Here is a 26,946-nt window from a genome sequence, read left to right on the forward strand (position 1 = left end):
GGAAGCTAAATTTGGCCAAACTTTTTATCATGATGAGTCTGTTCTTGGGGAGAGTTGCAGAGATTAAGGATTACATTACTGGGGTCCACAAAAGAGCAACAGAAAGCTTCTGGTGAAGTCAGGAGAAGTGGTGTAAGCCAGTGGTCTTGGCTAAAACCTCCTTGGGAGGTGTAGAACAAAGGGCTATAGGAATGGCTGCAGAAAAGTTTAACGTGTGACCTAGAGCCAACCCCTTGTGGAGAACCCCTGAGTCAAATCTGTGTGTTTGGCTTCAGCATAGTGGTCAGGTTTTGGCCTAATGTGCTCAGCCGTGAAGTCCTTATTCAAGGTAAAGCCACCTTCAACTTTGTTAACGAATTTTTAATGCTCCCCAAAGCTTTTAGGAATTATAAATGGAATTTGCATTTGTACACTGACCCCATCCTATCTCTTGCATTTAAATGAAGGAATCACTTCTCCTACTGAATTATCTTGCATTATCATTTAAAATGTAGTAAATGTTTTCTTTGAAGCTCGTGCTGTAATTATGAAGAGCCATTTTAATGATCAGAGTGTTATTTTAGTGATCAGAGTGTAATTCTGCCTCTTGAAACATTCTTGCCTAGTGCTGCAGGTGTAGAACAGTTGTACCCAACACTGGGATGGCTCAAGCAATTCCTAGATATTTTTATCTCAAATGGTCCTACAGCTATTAAAGTCAGTGGTCAGGGAGTGGAAGGGGAGTTCTGTAAAGTTTAGGAAACTCACAGGGTCACAGAAGTAGCTGGGGCCAAAGGCACAGAATATGCATTTCCATACTTTTCAAAAGGACTTGCTGTAGGTTAACGGAACTCTGACCCTGGAACCTTGTTAGGTCTGTAGGATGGAAGTCCACATGGATGTAAGGAAGCCTGCAGTCGGAGAACACATCTGCCCTGTGTGTCTGCTAAAGTGGACAGCACTTGCCTGCTGCCTAATACCTAGATTGATGAACAAATTGTGCCAGCTAGGCACTAGGCTGTAAGGTCTAGGATGCTCCACACCAGCCTACAGTAGCACCAAGAGGGGGATTGTGTGTCGGGGAGCACCCTCCCGCACTGAACTCCACATCGCATATAGATTACATGTGGACGTAGGATGGTTCAGCTTATTTTCTCCAAGTATGTCTGACTCCCTCTGTACTCTGCAGTGACGGTGGGGTGGGATGGGGAGGAAAGGGTGGGAATGAAAGAGAAAGGAAATATGTAGAGGGTGAAGGAAACATGATTAGAGGGGAGAAGAGACCTAAGGAGATGGGATTATAGTTAAGAATGTGATGGTGGAATGGAGAAGAAGCTTTCAGAAGAAGGAAGAATTAAAAATATAAAGGTGAAATAGCAGCATGAAAAAACTAAAGCTTAAACTTAGAGGAGAGAGAGGATGGAAAAACAAGAGCTGTTAATTTTTTAATAAGGGTCTTATTGAAATTGCAGTCTTGCAGTTATCTATTTAGACTAATTTCACTGTGTGACATCTTTATTCCATGCTCTAGCACTAGATGAATTTTGTCACTGATACACATACCCATTGAGCAAGACTCCTGGTGGTACAAATCATGAGCCAAACACATCCCTGGTGTGGTTCCCATGACATCATAATTCTGATCCCAGTTATACCAGTGTAAATCTGGAATAACTATGGAAATCAAGAGAGTTACACTAATGTGTACACTAATGCTGTGAGATCAGCATCTGGTTTATTGACTCCAGAGAAATTACACCAGGGATGAATTTATCCCAGAGTGTGGAAGTGGACACGTTTTGATGCAAACTATGGGCCATATTCTGTCACTTTGGGACAAATTTTGCCACCGTTACTTATACTGAGGGACTGATTGGCATATGTCATATTTGGCAAGGCTGGAGGAACCTGACCCTTTGTAATTCTCCAAGATAAAAACATTAATTTGAAGTAGTTTAACCTTTCCTTAATATATTTGCACTTGGGTGAAACAGACCTTTGAGGAAGCTGATAAGAATGGAGATGGCTTTTTGAATATTGAAGAGATCCACCAATTGATGCATAAACTGAATGTCAATCTGCCCCGCAGAAAGGTGCGACAGATGTTCCAGGTCAGTGTACTTTTCACACAGTGCAATATTTTGTTTGTAAATACATATTGCCTTCTCGGGGAAAAGCTTGAGGTCACTGATAAAAGTGGGTATTTTTAAAGATTAATGAGCAAACAGTTCCATTTCATTGTTGTTATATAAGTGAAGAGAAGGAGAGAACACTGTACTATGTGATTTCACCCTTTAGCTCTAGCTAGGTTGCTGACATTGGGCAAAAGAGCCCCCATGCCAGGAATTTTCACAGCTGATTAATTACAGTCTTGATAGAAAAGTTTTATTATTTTGAGGTATGTGTCCCCCACCGTATGCCATTTCATAAGTGGTTTATTGGAAATCAATGATCCAACTTATGTATTAAAGTACTTCTGAATGTGAATATGCGTGACAGAATGAAGTCTTCAATTAGGTTTTCAGCATTACTCCACCCCCTCGCCTGTCTTCCAAAAACCAGTGTCTCATTAACAGTAAGAGAAAACCCACGTGTAGTGAGTAAGGAGAGCAAGAGCCTGAAAAGGGAGTTGAAAGGGGCAAGGAGGAGGTGGGATCATGGTGCAGGGGGACAGTCTGCTCCTTTCTAATGCATGGAGCGCAGATTGCATTCAACACAGATGCCCAGAGGAATCCAGCCAGAGATTTTGCCTGCCTGAGGCACAATCTCCCCAATGCGTAAGTCCCAGAACATTCTGTGCAGAGCTGTGGTATAGGTGCCATGATTCATAGATTATAAGGCCAGAAAATACCATTGTGGTCATCTAGTCTGACCTCCTGTATAATACAGGACCTCTCTGGATTCCTGTTTGAACTAGAGGATTATCTAGTCCTTAATGAATTAAGTTGCCTCACAAACACCTGTGAGGTAGGTAAATATTATTTGCATTTTACAGATGGACAAAATAAAGTGCTAGGAGGTCAAGTAATTTGTCCAGGGTCACACAGTGAACCCATCGGACACTAGAATGACTAGGGGGCAGCATGGAGCATTCATTGGGAAGCCAGAAATAGAACCCAGGAGTTGGAACTTCTAAGTTACCTGTCCTCTCTTCTAGCCCACGGAATTTCTCTTGGAGCATGTTGTTTGCACTGTATCACTTTTAACTTCATATACATATACATACCTCATGCTGAAGGGCCCAACATACACAAATTGTAGAAAGGACACACAGTTTTGGGCACTATTTGTTCTCATCATTCTGCACCTAATTTTGCTCTTACCCTAGTGTAAATGCAAAGTGGAGCTGCTACCTAATGCAGAAGTGGTTGAAATTTTTTTCATAGAAAAATGCTAAATGAAAAATGACTTTTTGAAGGAAATGACAATTTTTGCAGAAACTTCTGTTTTTAAATTAAAGTTAGCAAAACTAATTTTTTTTTTCACTTTGAAATTTTCTGAGAATATATTCATCATTGTTTGACCATCCCTAATATTTACACCATTGGAAATGAAAAATGCTAAAGATGTATTGGGTGCACCATGAGCAAAACAAAATGCAAAAACCAAGATTATGGGCCAAAATCCAGACCACTGCACAAAACAGAAGTTTTTTAAAGATCCTAGAACCCTTTACAAATGTGCATAGCCTTCTGGGGTACAGTCAGCATGGCACAGCTGTAAGCTTTGGAATGCGGAGTACGCTCCATGGCTGTGCAAAGCCTGGGAATCGTATGGACTAGCTAGCAGATGTAGAGAAAAATTACACTGAATTTTGCCCCCAAATCATAAATCTTGTTTGGGGTATGTGTAGACTTTAAAATGAGCAAACAAATCCTATTTGTTACCTTGTAGCTAAAAATCATTTCCTTCTCCACTTATGTGCTAAGATCTGAGTTTATGGATTAGATGACAGCAACACTAACTCCTAACATAGTATAATACACGGGTTCTCAAACTTCATTGCACTGCAACCCCCCTTCTGACAACAAAAATTACTACATGACCCCAGGAGGGGGGACCGAAGCCTGAGCCCGCTCAAGTCCCACCGCCCCAGGTGGGGGGGGGGGTGGGAGGGGGAAGGGAGGGGGGACAAAGCCAAAGCCTGAGCTCCACCGCCTCAGGTGTGGAAGGGCTCAAAACCCAAAGCCCAATGGCCTCAGCCCCAGCCAGGGAGCCTGTAAAATGATCCCTGCCATCCAGGGCTGAATCCCTCGGGCTTTGGCTTGGGCTCTGAGCCCCAGCAAGTCTAAGCCAGCCCTGGTAATGCCATTAAAATGGGGTTGTGACCCACTTTGAAGTCCTGACCCACAGTTTGAGAACCACTGGTGTAATGAATGCAGCTCCCTGTGATTCCTTAGGTATTACTAATGCTGCATCTGCAAGAGAAACAGAGAATTGTGAAGTCACGTATTGACAGGCGAAAAGCCTTTTAGTTCACTTTCAAATGGAAAAGAAGTATCTAGGGATGTAACATGATCTCATTAACAGGCAACCTTTTTATAACCCAGAACCATCTATTATTTTGATTTGACAAAAACAAGTTGACTTTTTTTCCTTTGTTGCTGCCAGCCTATATCTGGGTTCATATCATAGACGTTGCAGAAATGGTTAGAACCCTTGCTGTTGAAGAAAGAATGACATTTTGAAAGCTTATCCTGTTGTTAGGCTGGCTTGAGGACCAGGCGGATAGCCCTTATTTCTCGAATCATCCTCACTCATGCAAGGGGTCTAGTGGACTTCCATTATTACCAGATTCATGCATGATAAAGGATAGACACTGTGCCAAATTCTCAGTCCTGGATCAGGCAGCTTTGTGCTGCTCTGATGATACAAAGCAGCTAGAAACCTGTCCTAAATGATTCCTCCTGACAGAGCTGGGCTCTGTGCTACCTGTTCCCAGTTTTCACTTGCACCACTGAAGATGTGCCCCTTCCTTTTGGTTATGTAGACTTAAATAGTAAAACTATGCCAGACAGATAACCTGCTATCCAGAATCTGGGAAATATTAGATGTATGTGATCCAGGTAAATCTTGCTATGAGGCATTCATGAGTGAGGACACCAGAAGTGGACTACAGGGAATCAACTGATATCCTGACTAGAAGATTTCAAATTTGCCATCAGACATAGTCTGGGAAAGCTAACCCCAGTATAGTTTGATTTTCCCAGCACCCCTGAATATGGAGGATTATATATTACAGAGCAAGAGCATCCAGGAGACAACTGGTCTATAAGGAAAGAGGGGTGTAGAACCATGGAATTATGAGGCTGTATTTTTCATGTTGGTGTTTACTTATATAGAGTACAGTGATATTCATATCCTAGAAATGTGTTTAAAACAAATGGTAAATGGAATACTTTGTTCAAAGGGAAAGTGAAAATGGAAGGTGTAGTTCCAAACTGGACAACTGGGGCTGCTGTTCACTGTAGTTACAGGCTGGCTGATCAGCAGCTCCACTCTGGCAAGTGTGAGAGTGGGTGGAGGAAGGAAAAGCTGACCCCAGAACAAAAAGGATTGGTGGTGAGATTAGCATTGCCAGCCCTCCAGTTTTGTCCTGGAGTCTCCAGGAATTAAAGATTAATATTCAATTAAATATTATGTCATGTGAGGAAACCTCCAGGAATACGTCCAATCAGAATTGGCAACCCTAGATGAGATGCAGGCTGTAGTGAGAATTTGTGTTCACATTTTACTGGGTAAACTGTTGGACAGAAAAACCCACCCCGAGGGAATTCAGGGCAAATCAACATTGGGAAGAACTCTGTAAAGAAAGGAGAGCCCTGTCCAGAGAAGTTAAGGAGGCACTATCTTTAATAGGACTCTGCATGGCTGCAGGCATCTTCATTTGCAGATCTTGATGCAGGATCAGGGCATAAGGCCTGGGTTAACTGAAATGTAAAGAAAGTGCATAAAGAAAAACAATATGCAATGCTGTGAATGAGAGGTGTTATTCATGGATGCACATAGGAAACTAAACCATCTATGATGTTAAAACTTCCTTTCACTTTTCTTGAGCTGCTTACAATCTAAAACTCAGCAGGGAAAGGAGTCTTTCTTGAGTTTGGGTTACTGGAGAGACCTACATCAAAGAGAAAATAAATCATAAAACTGCTGTCAAATGTTTTGTAAATCCAAAGCAAATCCTATTAGGCAGATGCTCAAAGTAAAAAGCAGTAATAATAATACAGTAAGTACTGTTTTCTTCTCTAACAATAGCTCTGAGGACAAACTAAAACAGCAATCAAGACTGTGGAGATATTTTTCTGCATGGAATGCAGCTGTTATTGCAGACTTAATCCTGTTCACATACACTGTGCTGGCAATGGGATTAAACAATTGTTGCAATTTATCATGTTGACATCTATTTAGCATTGTAATATAATACAGAACATTTATAAATGTCAGATTCTGCCTTTCGATGAAGTCCGTGGGCGAGATTCTGACGCTATCCAGTGTGACTCCATTGAATCAATAGATCACTCTAGATTTACACCAGTGTAACTGAGATCAGAATCTGGCCCAATGTGAGTCCTTCTCATGAAATAATTTAATACAATGAAATCTAAAGACAGAATTTGCCTTTTCATTGAGATTTTGTCGTTTTACTTAAACAATTTAATTTCCACCAAGAAATCCAATAAGAATCCTTTACATTTTTTTGTAACATTAGCAAGTGCTTGCTAGCGTTGTTGAGGATGAGTGGAGTCATGTGGCTTGAAGTGTATTGAAAGAGTATCTTTTCTTATACGTATGTTCTATTCTGCTCCATTCCCTGAATTCATCATATACCTACCCAGCACACTTACTTGGGTGTTCTTGCTCCTCAGGAAGCTGACACAGATGAGAATCAGGGAACCCTAACATTTGAAGAATTCTCTGTGTTTTACAAGATGATGTCATTACGACGCGATCTCTACTTGTTACTTCTGAGCTACAGTGATAAGAAAGATCATCTCACTGTTGAAGAATTTGCTCAGTTTCTGAAGATGGAACAAAAGGTAAGAGAACAATAAATGTAGCTGATGGTCTTGTTTTAACACACAGCAAAAGTGTGTGACCAACGTTAGCTCTTACTTCATCCAGGCTGTAAACACTAGCAAATGCTGAAAATGAAGGATTTGGAATGGAGATGCTAAGACAAAATGAATCTGATTAAATACTGTAGTACAGTAACTCCTCACTTAACATTGTAGTTACGTTCCTGAAAAATGCAACTTTAAGTGAAACGATGTTAAACGAATCCAGTTTTCCCATAAGATTTAATGTAAATGCGGGGGGTTAGGTTCCAAGGAAATTTTTTGGGGGCAGACAAAAGGCATTATATACTGCACAGTACTGTGGTTGGGAAGTGCCCCACACTTACCCCACACAGACACAGCCCACTGCAGGCAAGGATGCTAGGAAGCACCTTTGCAGCAGCAGTGGCAGCTTACCCGGAGAAGAACAGGTGCCGACTTTGCTGGGGGATGCTCCAGGCCCGCCTCTTCCCATCCCCGCTCCACTCCAGGCCAACCTTTTCCCACCCCTACTCCACCGACTCTCTGGAGCACGCCGCATCCCTGCTCCTTCCCCACCCCCAGAAAGTCCTAAGCGCTGCCAAACAGCTGTTTGGCAGGCTTAGGACTTTCTGGGAGGGAGGAAGAGGAGTGGAGAGGTGGTGCTTCCCCGCTCTTCCCCCTCCCTCCCAGAAAGTCCTAAGCGCCTCCAGACAGCTGTTTGGCAGTGAGGGAAGTGCTGGGAGGGAGGGGGAGGAGGCGGAGAAGAGGAACTTGTGCAATGCTCCCTTGTAAAGTCGCTGCTCTTCCACAAAATCTTACATGCAGTGGACAGAGCAGGCAGCCAGACGATGTTATAAGGCAGCATTGCGCAACTTTAAATGAGCATGTTCCTTAATTGAGCAGCGACGTAACTTTGAAACAATGTTAAGTGGGAGGACGTTAAGTGAGGAGTTACTGTACAGTCAAATGCTTTTGGAAAGCAGGAGCTTTTAGATCTTTTATGGGCGAAAAGTGGCATATTAGGTAAATAACCACACTGGCTTATACTGACTTCCAGATAATAAGTTTACATTTAATGTTAGTAATCCAACAAGCAATGCATTTTAGTGCTGTAATGTCGTATCTTATAACTTCTCTTGCCTTTAGGAAGTTTCTTGTTTATGTTGAAAGGAGGGTGCAATATGGGTAAGGGTGGCAGAATCTGACCTTTAATAAACAAAAGGTTTGAAAAGCGTGTTAGAAAGTGAGTGAGGACAATACAAATTACATTTTAAAGTAGAAACAATTACTTGGTTTTTAACAAAATAATGTAGGATGAAGAAAAAGCTAAAGTCTGTGACTTTCCACCTCTGATTTGCCTGTCTAGTTTTAGTTCAGTAATTTGTGTTAAAATGAGTTTTTGATGCAACATCTTTTCATTTAAACTTAAATTAAATCCCATATGTTTCTTTAATTTTATCCTCAACCTAGGAGCCTCTAGGTCACTTTAAAAACAATAAATAACTGCTACTGTACCTTTAAAAAAGCAAGACTTAAGTATTGACAAATTAATAAAAAAATTACAATGTTCAAGCTACTTATATAGGAAGTTAATAAAGTGGACTCACTTCAAGCTATCACTACTGGCAATTGATTAGTGTTTTCTTTATTGTAGTTTTAATATAATCTTTTGTTCATACCTAAAGTGAAGTGAAGTAATGAGCAATATATCAGAATTAATATTATTATTATTATTATTATTGGAGTATTACATTATGACAATCTCCTGTTTTGAATTCTGACTTGACTATGTCAGAGTGGGGTTAGGCAGTGTGCCTAGAAATATAAATCTTTATAACAACTTTTTCTGTTAAAAATCCATTTTCTTTGTACAGGGCTTCTTTTTTAAAAAGATTTTTGAAGAGATTGTGAAATTTGTTTTGGTTTAGTACTTACAAGGCTTTTCTTTGTGTGTAAATTTTGGTTTAGTACTCAGCAGTTCTCTTCTTGTAACAGGCAACATTTTCATTGCCTTTACCAGCTAGGGCACTGGTATCTTTTTGTTTAAAAAAATATTAGAGATAAGCTATACAACATGCACAAATCTCTGTATTTGAGCTCTTCAGGTCAGAGACTATGACAGAATTGTTTGAATGTAGGCACCGAAATCCACATTTAGGCTTGATTGTTGTACTCAGCAACTCAGAGTGAAGACTATAAGAGCTGCAGGTGCTGAGCACCTCTGAAAATCAGGCTACTTTTACTTACTTGCTTAAATATGGATAGACTGTAAGCTCTCTGGGACAAGGGCTGTCTTTTAGTTCTTTGTACTGCATCTAGCACAGTGAAGTCCTAATCCAGGGCTTGGAGACCTAGGAGCTACAATCATACATATAACAAATTAAGATGATGGTGTATGAAAGTTATCTTTAGTGTGTGGACAGCACCTAGCATATTGTGGGCAATGCCAGAATACAAATAAATAATAATAACCTCCTGTGTTAGAACTAGAATCACAAGAGGGCAACATAATCACAGGTAGTAATAGGGATTATTACAAAAAATGTATTTTATCAGGAAGTTTACATTTTTTTGGTGTGTTCTAAATTACCCAGAAAATATTTTTTCCCCCCCAAAGGAATAAACAAACCCACAAAATTTCATTAAACATAAAAAAATTACTGAAAAACATCAAACAATTCTGCTGAAAACTTTTCTCTCTCAAAACTGGAAAGTTCAATAATTTTTTTTTAAATTTTAGTTACAACCATTTTTTTTTGCCAAGAAATATTTTGATGAAGAATTTTGAGTGGCTTTAGTATTGCTTGTGCAGCAGCGATGGTTGAAGTTAGTTATCTCTTTGTTACTAAAGAGCATGTGTTCATGGTCTTTATATCCATTTACAGTTGTAGAGCCCAATCTATGGCTTTCATAACCTGCCACAGGCTAGGCAGACATGCTGCTGCTGACAGTGAGGCCAATCATGCTGGGTATGACTGTTTTTGTGGCTGTGCTTTATTCACTGTAATACCAGTGATTGTACACAGACGGCTTCACTTTGTCATTATTTTTTCATGCCCAGTTAGTTTGATTTGCAGTTATAACATGCTGAGCCTCTGTCTCACTATTACACAAGTGTAGAGTTTCTTGGGAGCGGGGATCTGAGAGTATATTAAAGATATTTCTTTTGTGTAGGTTTGGCACCTGCTAATTTACCATGGATCAATTGCTGTAAACTAAACTTCCCATCCATTGATAGAGTAGGACTAGTCCAAGGTTGTATCCTCAACATGCTGTGTTCTCCAACACAGTGCTGCTGGTTACTATAGCTTGCCCTTTTATACCCATGAAGAAGATACATGAATCTTATCATTAGGTTGGTAGCAAGTTCACATTTTAGCACCATAGTATAGTATATGGTGGAAAGCACTACTGCTGTGTATAGTTTGAGCTTCAGATTGAAGACATAGTACCAGTGTCACATTATTATGTAGACTCCATCTACATTTTTTAAAGTATGTACATAGTAATTTTGTAAATGTATTTGAGCCAAAATTGGTCCTTTTTCTCCTTGATTTGTTTTTATTATTAGTTAGAAACTAAACAATAGATGTTGTTCATACTGCAAGAGCATGGTCCCAAAGCGTTAACTCATCAGCAAGACACGAACACATTCCTTGAAATAGCTTCCACTGAGGTTGGGGTGGTGCCAAAATTATTGCACCTGCACATTTTAATTGGTCTGAGAGAAAGGGCAATAATTCTATAGCAGTTGCATCCTAGGCATATGCATACATAATGATGTAAAACATTGCATTAATTATTCACTAGGGTTCACTAGGTTTCAGCACATTTTGAATTCTGATCCACATGAGCCTTATACCTTGACCTACCCTACAGTGCTGTTGCAATAATTATCCTTACAGTAAATAATGATAGCATGACAAACAACAAACAAGCATCAACTAAAGTTTACAGAATGAGGGTTTTAAAGTAACTGCACCAGTTCTAGAGCAGCAGGAATGGAAGGAATATAACTGCTTAGTGTGTGTTAGTGAAATACCTTAAGTCTTTGGGTGTCTGTGCCATTTGGTAATCTTGATCCCAGTAACCTCTGCACAAGATATTAAGTGAAGTCTAACAACCATGAGCTTGTTCCAGAGGTTGTGCACTAAAAGAGAGTGCTCTTTGAAGCAGGGCTCAGGACTATATCTTGGTAAGAAGACAAGACAGAGTTTTGAAGAGGAGTACATCAGGTGAAGGAAGATTATGATCTAGATCGTGCCTGGTCAAATTGTGCATTGTTGCTGCAAGAACTCTGAGTAGCAGAACAGACTTCATTAAAAAAAAATCCCCACCTGGGATAAGTATCTGTCCTCTGTTTACTTGACATTTTGTAGTGATTATTTGTGTTGCTTAATTGTAAGGTATATCCTTTGCTTGATTTAATCTAGTGTTTTGATTCTGCGTTCTGAGAATTAGTTCTTGAGAGAAAGCAGTCTACCCCATCACTACTCATTTGAAACAAACCCACCCGCTGGGATTCTGGTACTAGGATGGACACTCTTGGTGTTCCATTCCTTTCCAAAACTTCTTCACTCCCCTACTGCCCTTCCTGTTATCTTATTCTCTCTTTCCTATGAGAAGCTTACTGGGGAGCGATGGGAATGTTACGCGAGTGAGCTCTCACTGATCTCCATATGCCCCTTTTTGGTCATCCTACCTCTCATTACTAAGGCTACGTTTTAGTCCAGGGTATTTTTAGTAAAAGTCATGGACAGGTCATGGACAGTAAACAAAAATTCCTGGCCCGTGACCTGTTCTGACTAAAACTTGGGGTGGGGAGGGGGAGGGAGAGCGGAGGGGGTCTGTGCCATGGGTGCTGGGGGGAGGGGTTGGTGGGGCTGGGGCAGGGGCAGGTTACCTATCTGGCTCCTGGGAAGCAGCGATCTCCAGCTCCTAGCTCCATGTGCTGCCTCTGCTCTGCCCCAAGCCTCGGTTCTGCAGATCCCATTCGCTGGGAAGCGAGGCCAATGGGAGCCACGGGGGTGGTGCCTGCGGGCAGAGGCAGCATGTGGAGCTCGGAGCTGAGGTAGGGGAGTTCCTGTTGCCCTTCTGGGGAGCCCCCCAGTAAGCACCGCATTGCACCCCAATCCCCAGCCCTGAGTCCCCCTACACCCAAACTCCTGCTGCTGGGGTGTGCGGGGGTCCGAGACTGCCCCAGTAAGAGCCGGTGTGACTAGTCCAGGGGCTGCTCAGATGGCTCCCGGGCCAGCCGCATGGGCTGCTGCAGACGTCACAAAGGTCATGGAAAGTCACGGAATCTGTGACCTGCGTGACAAACATGGAGCCTTACTCATCACTCTATTGCTGCTTTGCTAACATTTGATTGTTGGGTGGTGGAGTTTTCTAACATCCTACCCAGAGGGACTGTGACATCCTCCTTCCACTATCTCCTCTGCAAGCCAGGGATAGTGTCACTTCTTGATGAGTTTTTGTGACATTTTATTTTAGGCCAACAGATGACTCATTCAAATACTCAAAAAACAACATCTTGCTGAACCTGTAGAGGGTTGGTTTTTTGAAAGAAAAATGTCTGCATCAAAATCAGTCTTTCATCAGCAGCGTATAAATTCCTACATTCAAAAGATTTACGTTCCAGTATTAATTAGCATATTCAGTAACTGATGTATCCATATATGCCTATATTCAAACATTACCATTCATGTAAAAGGCATTTTACAATTTAATTAAAGTAAATTTTAATTAGAAGTGAGAGTCTGTGTCATCTCTCTCAAGTTAAAGTTAAAAGAGCACAAGTGAAGGGACTCCTGTCCCTTAACAGCTGTAACCTTTGCCTAGATTAGACATTTTCATTCCTATTACACATGCAAACACTGCCATACAGACATCAAGGAGCTTGTGAAAATGATAAAAAAGTTAATTCTCAACAACTTGTGCTGAAGAAGGCTCTGCTAGGAATAGCCTTTACAATCAAAGAGCAACCTCTACTTGAGCTTGGATAATCAGTTATTTTCTCCAGTGAAGTGTTCTCATTTCTATTATCCTGTGTAATTCTAGTAGGCTTCTCATGATGCAGGTTTAGCTTGGAGTTATAAATAAAATTTTCTAAGAAACAAACTGAGCCATCCCCTGTGCTCTCTGTAACATTTGGAGGGAGAGAGATATGAGCTGATAGATATTTCTGTCCTATGATTACAGTGTATAGTTATTTCAGTATACTAGTGATGTTTGGTATTTGTATTGAGGTTTGTTTGAAAGCTTTAGCTTTAAGAACCTGCAAGTCATCCACTATTTTCATGTTTCTTTCCATTAGCTGAGAGCAGCAGTTCTCAGCTTACGGGTCACAGCCTCCAAGATGCTCACCAGTTGTTGTCTTCACGTGTCACACTCCATTTCCCATTCTTTGTCTTCCACAGAAAAGATATTGCTCAGCCATGTGCAGCTGGTCTCTCTCAGACATGAGGAGCACCGCGAACAAATGTACCCAGTGCTCACCCTGCTTCTTCTGAAGCACTGAGAAACCTGAGCAATCTTTAGGAACACAGTTCAAAGATTCTGTGCTGTAGTTGAGAAGGACCAATTGTGAGGGGTTGGGCTGAGAGAAGCAGGATGGTCATATTATGACAAAATAATTAACTTCAGCTTAAAATCTTGGAGCTACTGTTCAAAACCTGTTAAACCTCCTTCTCTGCTGGCATCTTGGCATGAAAGTTGAAGTGAAAATTCTTAGAAATACCAAGTCTTCTCATTTTTAGCATTAAAAGTCATGGTAAGGAAGAGCCACTAAACCATATGCTACTTCTGGTGCATAACTCTTATTCTTGCAGCTCTCAGAAACACTGGCCAATTATTTTATTTAATGCATCCCAGTAAAGCAAAGGTAAATGTGCCTGCTTCCTCTAGGGTACTGAGTGCTCACCTAAAACTGGCAGAGGCAAAGGAAAAGACACAGGAATGTTGAAACCCTGCTAATGGTGTAGAAGGCACCTCTGTGCAGAAGGAGACTGAATACACTTTACACACATGGTCAGACAGCCTCAGTCTTCTGTTACAACCTGACAAGTTTTTCATCTACTCAATTGATGATGATGATGGCAGAGAGAGAGACCCTCAGCAGAAGTCTCCCTCACTTTAATAATTCCGCATTCTGGCTGTGTTTTCTGCTTCAGTTTTTGCATATATTTTGTTTGATATTAGTTTGGGTTTGTCCATTTTGTCTGCCTCTCTTGTCTGTTTAGATTGTAAACTCTTCAGGGCAGGGGCTGTCTTTTACACTGGGTTTGAACAGCACCTGGCACAATGGGGCCACACTTCCGATTGTATTACGATAGCATCTGGCAGTCCCAAACAATGGTCTCCATTAAGGAAAATATGTTAGTCACAATAACACTTAAGCACAGGCTTAAATCCCATAGCAATCAATAGAACTCAAGCATATGCTTAAGCATGGTCTTGCATATGGACTTAAGCACATATTTAAGTGCTTTCTTGAATTGGAGCCAATACTGGCAAATAGGGACATCACTAGTGACATGCGGCAGTCTGGATGGTCTAGCTGTGCTTTTAGGCTTAGCACAGCTTGCCGCAAATGCCTATGGTCCTTAGAAGAGGTGTCTTATAGCCTTATTGACAAAGATATGCATCATGCATTAATGGTGTGAACATCTTACCATCCATTTTTACCACAAATGTATCACATATCATGTGAAACAATGGGTGGTGCAGAATAACCCTGGATAACTTCTGCTTTTGAAGATGTTTGCAAAGCCATCGCAGCCATGAAATCTGTAAAAATCCAGGAGGCCCAGGAACATTTGCTGAGTGGGGATGTGATACACTGACTCACCTTCTGATTTCTATGCAATATCTGGGAGTCAGAAGTAGTATCATAATAGCGAAAAGAGAGACCAATATCATTAGTATCTGAAGGGAAGAGCTCAAAGTGACTGTGGTATCTCTTCAGTGTTATAGAGACATACAGAGAGCATAGATCAGTGGTGGGCAACCTGCAGCCCATGGGCTGCACGTGGCCCATCAGGGTAATCCAATGGCAGGCCGTGAGACAGTTTGTTTACATTGACTGTCTGCAGGCATCGCTGCCCGCAGCTCCCGGTGGCTGTGGTTCACCGTTCCCGGCCAATGGGAGCTGCGGGAAGCGGCGCGGACTGTGTTGCCAGGGGAAACTTCATTGTCCCATCCTTATTTGGACTTAAAAAAACAACAACACAGCAGTGTAAGATGAAATGATTCCTAGTGCAAACTAAGGATCAAATTCTTCCAGGAAAACTTTTATGCGGTTGCATTTGTGTGCATTAAAAAGTTGCCAGAAAACCTCATTAGAGTACTACTTTTTGTGGTTGAGTGAAGACGTGTAAACCTCTGAGAGACAGGCCTGGAGATAATGGCATCTCATTTTGCTTGACAATTTGCATTTCAATAGCCAAGGTTCTTTTCAAATGAGATCCAAAGAAACAGTGTCAAAGCAAACATCAGGATTAATATCTCTCTCTGTGTATCACTAGAATCTCAACATCCTTAGGTATCTGCTGTAACTGCAGTACCTTCCTGACTCTGAACAGAAAGTACTTTAGTATTACAGGATTGATGAAGTGGCAAATATTGACAGTGATTCTGCTCTCACTTCAGTCACTGGAGTAACTTTATGGCAGTTAATTGATTTTGCTAGCATAAAGTTGGTGTAACTGACAGCAGAAACATCAGATGTGGCTTCTCTCTGGTCCTGATCCTGTAAAGACTTCTGCACGTGCTTAAGTTTATGCACTGTGGATAACTCCTTGACGGGGGCTGCTTACAGTGCATAGAGTTAAGCATACGAGTAAGTCTTTTCAGACCTGCCCATTTGTGTGTGCAGCCCAGCAATAATACAGGCTCCATTACTGCTACAGATATGAATGTTTCCCAAGTTACTGCTAGTTTTAAATAGTGCACATAAGTCTGGGGATAGTAGATGAGACTCTGTCCCTTCCTCTCAGTTAGTGACATTTTTTGAACTTCTCACTAGCTAGGATAATTCACTTCTGCCCATATTGAGTTGGTGTCCCTAACCTCTGTTTGCAAGAACCTGGGAATGGGAGTCAGGGAATGGATCACTTGATGATTACCTGTTCTGTTCCTTCCCTCTGGGACACCTGGCATTGGCCACTGTCAGAAGACAGGATACTGGGCTAGATGGACCTTTGGTTTGACCCAGTATGGCCGATCTTATGTTATATCTACTAATATCACTATCTTTTTCCCTCCCATTATGACACTTACACTTACAGGCACTGTTTGCGCATTAAGATTTTTTCCCCTTCCACTTTCTTTCACATTTTGGCCCTATGCTGCATGGTGCTGAGTGCTTTTTGAGAAGTGGTCAGTGGGAATCAGGGCCTTCACCATCTCTTGGAAGATGCTCAGCACCTGGCAGAATTAGGCCCTTAAAGAGCTCCGCTCAAGGATCTCAACCTTCCTCAAAAGATGTCCACAAAGGTAAGTGTTGGTACTTGGGCGTGCTTACCTACAGACAATGGTAGGGAGGATGAAAAGCAAATCAAGGCTATAGAAGTAGTAAAGTCACTGGAAATGCCAGCCAAAAGAAAGTAAATTCCTCCAATCAATGAGAAGGAAGAGCAACAAGCCACCAAGGGAACATTTCTTTGAATCTGAACCGTGAATAGCAAATAACCTGCAACACTGAGCAATCCGCCTTGTTGCCTTTGCCTGAAGCAATAATATTTAATACAGACTAGGTACAATTTGAGAAAGAAAACATCTATCTTCCTGGATTCTTTCACTTGAAGTATGATTGATGTCTTAATTTGAAGTTATGCAAAGCCAGTGTTTGAACCAACTTTGGTGAAGAATGAGAAGCTTTATGGAAATATGATAGTATCATTTTTGTGGAAAAAATATGCCTAACCTAACCATTTTTTCACTTCACTTCTGTTAAGTTTAGGGTATGAAAAAAAGCTACTTGTCGTTATAGAAAGGAGATAACTGACTTCAGTGGGGCCAGACTTTCATCTCTGGACCTGATTCTCCGGTCACATCTCCTGTGTATCACAAGTAACTGCTGAAAGCAGTGAAGTTAATTGTCGAAAACAAGTGTGAGGAAAAAAATCAGATTTTTTAAAAAGTAAATTGCATTAAAAATATCAGTATCAATCCTTTCTCTGTACTTACTATTATAATATTGGAATTCGAACTATTAAAGACTCTTTTCCTGCAAATTTTCAGCTCTTAAACCAACCAGTGTAGTTGTGATTATCAATTCTCTACCATGTTCATCCTAAAAGTTAAAAGATAAAGAGCATGAGGCTTGTGGAGAGTTACCAACCCCCTCTTTCCCTCTTTCCCCCCCAGAAAAAAAACAAAGGTCATTTTAGAATAGTGTTACTGCCAGTTTTATTCATGGTTGACTGAGTTCAGTGTTTGATCACAAGATTTTCAGCCAGACACAGGGGCCTGAAGTATATTTTGACATGTTGGTCACATACTAGAAAAAAATATGTATACCAGTGCTGTCATTTTTGTGCAGATGAATAATGTGACCACAGAATATTGCCTTGACATCATAAGGAAGTTTGAAGTTTCAGAAGAAAACAAGGAGCAAAATGTTCTGGGGATAGAAGGTAAAGTGTCTGATTCTCAATTTATTTCCATTGCAGTAGAGTGGAAGAGTTCTAACAACATTTTCCTTGATGTAGCTTTTAATGTCTGATGACTGCAACCGATTAATGTGAAGGCTCAACCACATGATTGTTTGGGGGGTATTTTAGTAAGTTATGGGTTGAAAGATAGGAGAACAATGGGTTGAAATACCTGACTAGTACTCTACTACCAGCCACAATTGTACTGCAAGTGATTCCAATATCATCTTAAAACAAGAGCGCAAACAAATTTGTATTGGTTCTTATTGCTAATTGATTATTTGTGTTTGTTTATACCATAACCTATTTTCATTGATGTAAAAAAAACGGTGCTGTTGCACTAGTGTAAAACCACTCTACAGTGGTCCATTAATTTACACTCGAGTAAGTGACAGCAGAGAACATAATAGGCCCAGAGTATTTTCTTACAAGATTTAGAAACTTGCTCCTTTCATTTGCAAAAACAAGGCTGCAGGTGGTATATTAATTCTGAAACCAACTTAATACCATATTCATATCTGGATGTATCAATAAATCTTTCAGAATTAGATTGAAATAATTTAAGTGCTGTGGTTGGTTAATTAGCCCAGAAGGTAACTTCCATGAGCAGATTAATTAGCTTGTTGGATTCTGTAGGGATAAGAATCATCTTCTTGCTAAACCACAGCCAGGAAACAGGAGGCCTGGATTTACCCTCATGGTTCTGCCATAAGTTCTGTTACTCTGGGAAATTCACTTAGGCTAGAATTAAGAAAACAAAACAAAGCAACAAGCTGTGGCATTTTAAACATTTGAAAACACTTCTATTCCTATTAGGTTTAATAACGCTCCCCTCACATTTAATTACATTCAGAGTCTTAATAGTTTGCTTTGTCCCTTTAAAACATTTTAAATTCCATATTCTAAAGTTAGCTATTTAAACTCTTGTCCCAATTCTGATCTCAGTTACACTGGTGTAAATCAGTAACTCCACTGATGCAGTGGAGTCAAGGTGGTATGAAATCAGAATCAAGCCCTCTGATTCCTTGTCAGGATATGGTAGAGACCTCGGAGCCAAATTCATCCCTGGCATAAGTGGTAGCTCTCTCATTAATTTAAATGGGAATCGTGTCCGCTTATGCCAGAGCTGGATTTAGGTCGTTTTCACATTATTGTGACCTATTGGAATATTTCTGCAGTGTTGCATTTAGCGTGGGTTCCAACATGGAAATGGTTACCAGTACAAAATTCTGGGGGATCTCCAGGAGGCCAGGTCTATCCCCTTGCAGGCCCTGTGCCTCCATATCTCTTTCCGAGCAGCTGCCAGGCATTTACTCTGGCTCCAGCTGTCCCGACATTTCTCTTAAAGAGGGATCCCACTGGTGAAGAAGGCTCCATGGAAGAGGTAATATTATCCCAGTATCATAGGGCTGCTTGCACAACAGGCTAGAGCACAACAGGCACACCTGCCTCATTTTCTCCTTCAGAGTCCCCAGGACTAGGCCAAATAGTCTTTCCGAATAAAAATAGCCTTAGCAGCTTAATTTATCATGAGAGAAAGCCCTGTGCAGATACTATAACACAGATCCCATAAGCACAGTCCCAAATTCCCCAGCATAGTCCAGAGGGTACATGCTACACACCAAGCACAGCTTCAGCATCATTCACCATGGGATCTCTCACCATGCTCCAGCTCTCCAGTGCAACTTTGACATCTCTCACCACACTTCACTCCCAGGCTTCAGTTTTCTGGCTCAGAGAGCCAGCAGACATCACCCTCTCCTGCTCTCAGCCTTCAGCCCTCTCCAGCCATGGCTCTGTGGCTCAGCAAGGGCCGGCAGCTAGCCCCTCCACAGCTTCCTAGCTCTCAGCCCTTTCCAGCCTCCTAGCTCAGGACAGACAGCAAACTAGCCCTTCTGTTGACTCCTGGCTCTCAGCCCTGTCAGCCTCTCTAGCTCAGGACTGTCAGTGCACTAGCCTCTCTGCCCAGTGAGGGCCTGCAAAGTTTACCATTCCCTGCGGACTGTCTCCCAGGCAGCTCTCACCTGCCTCTGTCCTTTGCTTCTCCAGTCTGTGCACTCAAGCAGTCCTGATGCACCAGCTCTCTCCTATTTACCTGGCCCAGGTGCTTGCCATGGCCCTTAACTATGCTAAGTGGAAACACCTGTTTGGGCACAGGTGCGCGGGATCGGTTTCATTTCCAGGCGACGACCATCCTATGATACCCAGGATATATCACTCTTGGTCCATAATCTTCACTGGGCCAGTAGAAAGACAATGTGCATCCCCTTGATGCCTCACACCCCCAACACGAGGCTCCCACTCCCTCCCTTACACCAACCCAGTCATTTCCCCATTCCTACAAATGGTTCCCCCACCTGCAGGAACACTCTCCCGGGTCTTTGGAAAGAGGGATGTGGCTGCAGAGGCAATTGACATCCCTTCCCCCATTCCACAACGCATCCCAAGGAGTCAGGAGATATCAGTTTGCCGAGGGTTGCATTTGTGCAGGGCAGTTTTTAATGACAGCGGGGCATTGTTCGGGTACAAAGTACCTGATTGTTTGCAGTGGTGTTTAGATTAAGATAAATAATTTTTAATCTTATCAAATAATTTGAAGAAAGGAAGTTTTATAACTTTTAATGGAAACAATGATGAGCTGTTTTGTTCTGTTTGTTATTGGAATGTTTTTGTTTGAACTGCAAGAGACTGTCTTAGTATACAGTACTTGCCTAAGTCTGTGCATCAGATTTGGACCACAGAAACTCTCCAGGGTTCCAAATAATTTTTACACACAGATTTCCATCATATACTCCTTAAGGGCATGAAGGAAATGTATGATGTGAACACTGACTTGATAATGGGATTGCAGATCTGTGCTTTTCTTAGTCTTGCCATATTGCTGCCATTCATTATTTAAGCTTTCATATTTACTACTTGAATACAGATTTCTGCTCCCGCTATTCTTTGTTAATAGATGTCTTATGAATCCCTTAGCTCAGTGCCATTGCTGTCCAAACTCTGCTGGCTTTGGTAGGCATGGATTTGTAAACATATTACTACATTGTTCTGTTTTGTTTGTTTTGTAGTTTGTTTAATATTTCTTGAGAGACAACAGTGCATGTGATGCTGTAGAGACCAGGAAAAAATGATGGACTTGTCTGCCATAAATGGTCAGAACTCCCATTGACTTTAGCAGGTGTAACTCCTGTTGATGCTAGCAATGAATTTGGTCTCAGACTTATAGACATTAAGGTCAGAAGGGACCATTATGATCATAGTCTGACCTCCTGCACAATGCAGGCCACAGAATCTCAGCCACCCATTCCTGCAATAAACCTCTCACCTATGTCTGAGCTATTTAAGTCCTCAAATCATGGTTTAAAGACTTCAAGGTGCAGCGAATCCTCCAGCAAGTGACCCGTGCCCCATGCTATAGGTCTGTGGCCTCGCCTGAAGGAACTTGCAAAAGAAATAGACAAACCATAGATGGTAGTTCAGATACTCAGGATGGTGTATTCATCCCACATGACACAGCCGTTCTTGGGTGGCAGATTAACACTGACAGACTTTAGCATAAATAATATTTATTTTATCAACCTGTGTATTCTACTAAGGTTAATCTGTCCAGGTACACTGCACTCTTGAAAAACTGTTTCTTTTTGTTCAAAGGTTTCACCAGCTTCATGCGCAGTTCTGCTTGTGATATATTTAACCCTTTGCATTCTGAAGTCCACCAGGATATGGATCAGCCCCTTTGTAACTACTATATTGCTTCATCTCACAATACATACCTGACAGGAGACCAACTTCTATCTCAGTCCAAAGTGGAGATGTATGCCCGGGTGTTGCAGGATGGTTGTCGATGCGTTGAAGGTAGTTTTAATGTTGTTTGTTTGGGTGTAAAGCTCTATAAAGTCTGACAGACATTACTCTTAAGTTTTAAGTTTGGCACTGAATGTGCAAATTAATTTGCTCATATTTTACTTCACTATCTTCTTCACCTGTTTGGTAAATTTTATTTGTTAGCAATCTTAACAAGTAATGTTTGCTGTTGAGATGAGTGTCTCATACTGACAAAGCATAGCCACTGCTGGTTTCTCCTCTGCGGCCCTTTATTAAATGGCTCACCTTAACATTGGCTCTAATAACATTTTCCATGTCTTCCCCATTGTCCTCTTTCCTCCTGTTGCTTTTAGTAATATCTGTCATAGCCCAATAACCTGGTGTTTCTGTGTGAAACATCTCTGAGTCTAAGTTGGTGGAGTTTGAAGTCAAACTCAAAGTTAATAACATCAAAATCACTGGAGTTACACCAGGGATAAATTTGACCATCTGAGTTTAATTATAAGAATCTCAGTCATTCTAGAAACTCGATGTTCAGATTTTCTCATCAGTTAGTAATAGCATTCTGAGATAGACTAGAATGTGTTAAGAACAAACACTGGGAGAACATAGGCTCTGCAATAGTTGATTAGACCATTTGTCCATCTACTGCAGCAGCACTGTGCTTCCAGAAGTGACCTTTGAAGGTGGGGAAAAAACAAACAATTGTGCAACACTGTACATCATGGAAATAAATCCTCCCTGACCCCTGCAGTTGATAATGTACACTTGGGAAGCATAAGATACTGGGATATGTGCGACAATAGCAATTCTCACTATATATTTTAAGATAAAGAGGTACTGCCTTTAAGAGCTTTAGTAGCCTTTAATGCCTGCTGTAGAAGCAGGAGACACTGGAATAAACTTTTTTCTGGATAGTCCCCCCTTTTTCTTCATCACCTTGGTGGGATTTCAGACTAGCAGTTCCTTCTTTTGGCCTCTCTTTTTTGTTGTTTTCATCTTCTTCTTTGCCTTCACTTTGTCCTGTCAGTTGGGTTGGGTGGCTCTTGTTCTTTGTCTTCAAGTCTTCTTCTTAAGTCCATCTTCCAAACTGACACCAGCCTTCTTCATGTCCTCCATCAGCGTCTCAAGCCACCTTTTTCTAGGACTTCCCACATCTTGTTGCCTCACATGACCCAGCTGTCTCAGTGATACTCCCTCAGCTTTTCTGTGTGGGGGGCTACCTTCATCATGTCTTGTACCATTTCATTACCTAACCTATCAGCTCTTGTCTTACCCAGCATCCACCCAAGCATTTTCATTTTGTCAGTGTGAAGTAGTTGTTTTTCTCTTGTCCTCATTGGCCAGTGTTCCAGCCCATACATCATGGCTGGCCTAATCATCACCTTATATACTTTGCTCTCTAATTTACTTGGCATATTCTTATTGCAGAGCATCCACATTCCCATCATGGCTCAACACTGAATTGAGGTATTTAAATTGTTGCACAGACTTTAACTCTGTACCCTCTAGTTTTAGTGGCTTTTAGTTGTCCCTCTCAACGAAGCATCACATGTATTCTGTCTTTTGTAGCTGATTAATAAGCCATTTTCTTCTAAAACAGCTCTGCATAGTTCTAGTCCCTTTCCAATTCATATTTATCTTCACAGCACAACATTATGTCATCAGTAAAAAGCATGCTCCATGGAGCCTCTCCTCTAATCTCCTGTGTCAGGGTGTTCATTGCAATCATAAATAGGAATGGGTTTAAAGCTGATCCTTGATGTGGACCTACCATCACAGTGAATGACTCATTGTAGCCACTGCTGCTTCTCGCTACTGTTGGCCACCCTAGTACATATCCATGTTAGTCTGAACATATGTCTCCAGCTGATTGTGCAACCATAGGCACCACCACAGCAATTCTGTAGGAACTGTTATAAGCCTTCTCTAAATCCACAAACACAAAGTGTAATTTTTGGCATTTCTACCTATGCTTCTCCTGCGGTATTCAGAGTGCAAACATTGCATCCAATGTTGACTTTCCTGGCATAAGCCTGAACTGACTGTTGCTTACTCCAGCTTCTCCTGAAATCTTTTCTCAATAATTCTTTCCAGCCTTTTCATGATGTGGATCATTAACTTGATGCATCAATAATTGCTACATTCTTCACATCTCCTTTACGCTTGAAGATTGGGACCAATGTGCTTTTCCTTCACTTGTCAAGCATTTGTCCAGTATAGGGAAGTAAGGTGAAAAAGTTAGTCATCAACATTACTCCCTCATGGCTAGGGCCCTACCAAATTCATGGCCATGAAAAACGCGTCATGGACCGTGAAATCTGGTCTTTTGTGTGCTTTTGCCCTATACTATACAGATTTCATGCAGGAAGACCAGCGTTTCTCAGATTGGGGGTCCTGACCCAAAAGGGAGTTGCAGGGGGGTCACAAGGTTATTTTGGGTGAGGTCGCAGTATTGCTGCCCTTACTTCTGGGCTGCCTTCAGAGCTGGGCTCCCAGCCAGCAGCTGCCGTTCTCCAGATGCTCTGAAGGCAGCGCCACTATCAGCAGTATTGCAGAAATAAGGGTAGCAGTCCCACAGCCCCCCCTACAATAGCCATGCGACCCCACCTCAACTCCTTTATGGGTCAAGACCCCTAAAATTATAACACCGTGAAATTTCAGATTTAAATAGCTGAAATGAAATTTATGATTTAAAAAATCCTATGACCATGAAATTGACCAAAATGGACCGTGAATTTGGTAGGGCCCTACTCATGGCCTAATGCTCTGACTGGTTCAACTGATACACTGTCTGGTCCCACTGTCTTCCCACATTTCATCATCTTTACGACTGTCTCCACCATTTTGATAGGTCTTGTGAGGTTGTTGCTTGCACACACGTCCCTCGACAGTTTCTTCACATTCTCTACATCGAGCAGTTTCTCATAAAATCTCTGCCACTTCCTAGTGATTTTGCAGATTTCCACCAGCACTCTTTCGTTTTCACCTCTGACACATGTCACAGCTCTTAAGTGCTCTGTACTTCTTTGCCTTATCTTGGCTAATATTTTCTCTTTAAGTAGTCTTGTGTATAAGGCTTTACATGACTGACTATTAGCTTCTGCAATGCTCTTTTTCACCATTATTTTTTTACCAGCTTGTAGTCTTCATAACTTTCCCCCATTCACACTTTCTGCCATCATTTAAACCTTTCCTCTTTCTTCCTTACTGCCACATGCACATCACTGGACCATCACCATGTCTCTTTGCCATGAAATTGCACTCCTTTCATCTAGCCACAGGCAACTTGTGCACTTTCTGTAACTTGTTTGGATATTTTCCCCCCAAACTTTGTTGGTATCATCATGGTCGGTTTTGTCATTCTCCAACCTCTGTAGAACCTCATCCTTAAATCTCAGACTAAATTACCTTCCAGGAGCCCCTGCCACTTTATCCTTTGTTCCACAACTCATCTTTTGTCTCCCACTAACCTAGTCACCCAGAAGTCCATTACACGCAATCTTTGATGGTCCACAATCTGCTCTCCTGGGATCACTTTACAGTCTCTCACATTTTTTAGATCTCTTCCTCATGACAAAAAGTAATAATCTGGCACCTGTTGGCACCATTCATGTATGTAATTAAGTGCTTCTCCCTCTTTACAAAGTATGTATGGACAACACTCAGTTCTTGGCGTCTGGCTAACTCTATGATATCCTCACCATCTTCATTTCAGGTTCTGAAAACTCATCCTCCATGGTGATTGTCATACTCCTTACTGTGTTCTCCCATCTGTCTGTTAAGATCTGCTCTGATAATCAAGTTCTCAGCTTTGATGGAATCTCTCCTTCTCCTCAACTTGTCTGTGAGGCATATCCACATATGACATTAAATATTCTAGCAAATTCCTTCTTTTGGCAGTTGTGGTGGTGTATGCACACCCTGTCCCTTGTCAAGGTGGGAAGGGGGCATGCTGATACCACGGTTACAGCTTACCCAATTGTCTTGGGTCTCGCTACGCTGAGATTCAAGGGTCAGGGTCTGAGCGGCAGCCCTCAGGTACAGGGCAGCGTGGCCTAGCGGCCAGAGTCCATATAGCAGCCCCAGAAACAAGACAGCGCAGCCTAGTGGCCAGAATCAATATAGCCACCCTCAGATACAGGGCAGTGTGGCCTAGTGGCCAATACCCAGGGGGCTGTCACCAGGGGGGTGGCAGCCTGGGTATTGGGACCCGGGCCCACTCTACTCCACTGGGCCCCAACCCAGGGCCCAAACAGTGGCAGAGTGGTCCACCACTGGGTCAGTGGGGAGTCCCAAGAAAACACGCTGACCTCACACGAGTGGGAGATACCACTTACTTACCCTCTCTGGGTCACTTCCTACCGAGCTTCCTGAAGCTGCAGTCACTGGGGCATCGGGGTCTCTGGGCTCCTCAACGCAGGTAACTCCCTGGGACTCTGATGGCAACAGGTTTCTGGTCCAGATTTCAGGATCTCCGGGTCCCGCAGGGATGGGCTGAGACAGCTTTTCAGCTGGAGCCTCCACCAAAGGTCCTTCCTCTCCAGCAGTCAGCCTAGACTGAGCCGGGCTTCTCCCTTGTATACTAGCATAGCACTTGGAGCATGCCCAGTGTGGTGTGAGGGGTGGGACTTCTTCTGCCGATAGTGTGGGGTTAACCCGTTCTGGCCTAGTGCCAGGTATGCACGCCTCGTCACAGCTTTCTTTTGTTGTTGTTGTTGTATTAAGCCAGGCACAAAATTCTTTATTCTTTTTTTTCGGGTGGGGGAGGGAGTTCCCCTGAGCTTTTATAAATGAAAGAGAGAAGAAAAAAGCTGTATAGTGGAATAGAGGTAATTATCCAGATGCTTTTAAAATTCATACACAGTTTCCTAAAAGAAGCTGAAGTAATTCTAATGGACATTGTATTTAGCGTCTTTTGAAAAATGTGTTATCATGATAATGTTGGATAAATAGATGTATTTGGGGGCTAGTAAGTTTTCATTATGAATTTGTTGTCTGTCGTGTAGTAAATTATGGCTCTGAGAACCAGCAAAGCGCCAGACAATGGGGTTAGCAACTGGAACTTATGAGCAGTAGTGGAGGATGGTATTATACCTTTGTAAGTTAATGGCTTTAGGAATCCTGGAGGGAGGCATGTTCAGAAGCAGCACTTACTTCCTCTGTGGAAAAAGCATAGCATGAATTCCCCTCAGAGCTTGATGGAGTGAAGCAGGAGTAGCAGGTATCCATTCCTCCCTTCCTTCTCAGACACCCCACTCACTCCTACTGGCATGCAGCACTGCTGTGAGCATTAGCAGACACCTCTGTCATCAGGATAATGGCTTCCATCTGCATGGAATATCAATATGGCTTCCATCTGCATGGATTGCAGTGGAGATATTGGTTCCTTCTGTGCTGCCAACCCTACCCCACCTGTAGAGGACCACTGAATCGAGAGGAGAATT

General features: G+C 42.0%; 1 protein-coding gene across 7 annotated transcripts in view; it reads left to right on the forward strand.

Moving 5' to 3' along the window:
* PLCH1 (phospholipase C eta 1) overlaps positions 1-26,946 on the forward strand; it is a 166,474-nt gene that overhangs the window by 93,080 nt on the left and 46,448 nt on the right. For all 7 annotated transcript variants that reach the window (XM_074963720.1, XM_074963721.1, XM_074963723.1 and 4 more), the window contains 4 exons: positions 1,961-2,090; positions 6,849-7,019; positions 17,563-17,656; positions 21,326-21,529. In XM_074963720.1, coding sequence (XP_074819821.1) covers positions 1,961-2,090; positions 6,849-7,019; positions 17,563-17,656; positions 21,326-21,529 — 599 coding nt within the window. The remainder of the gene's footprint in view (positions 1-1,960; positions 2,091-6,848; positions 7,020-17,562; positions 17,657-21,325; positions 21,530-26,946) is intronic.

This window comes from Natator depressus, chromosome 9 (assembly GCF_965152275.1).
Source record: "Natator depressus isolate rNatDep1 chromosome 9, rNatDep2.hap1, whole genome shotgun sequence".
In the NCBI taxonomy this organism is placed as follows: Eukaryota; Metazoa; Chordata; order Testudines; family Cheloniidae; genus Natator; species Natator depressus.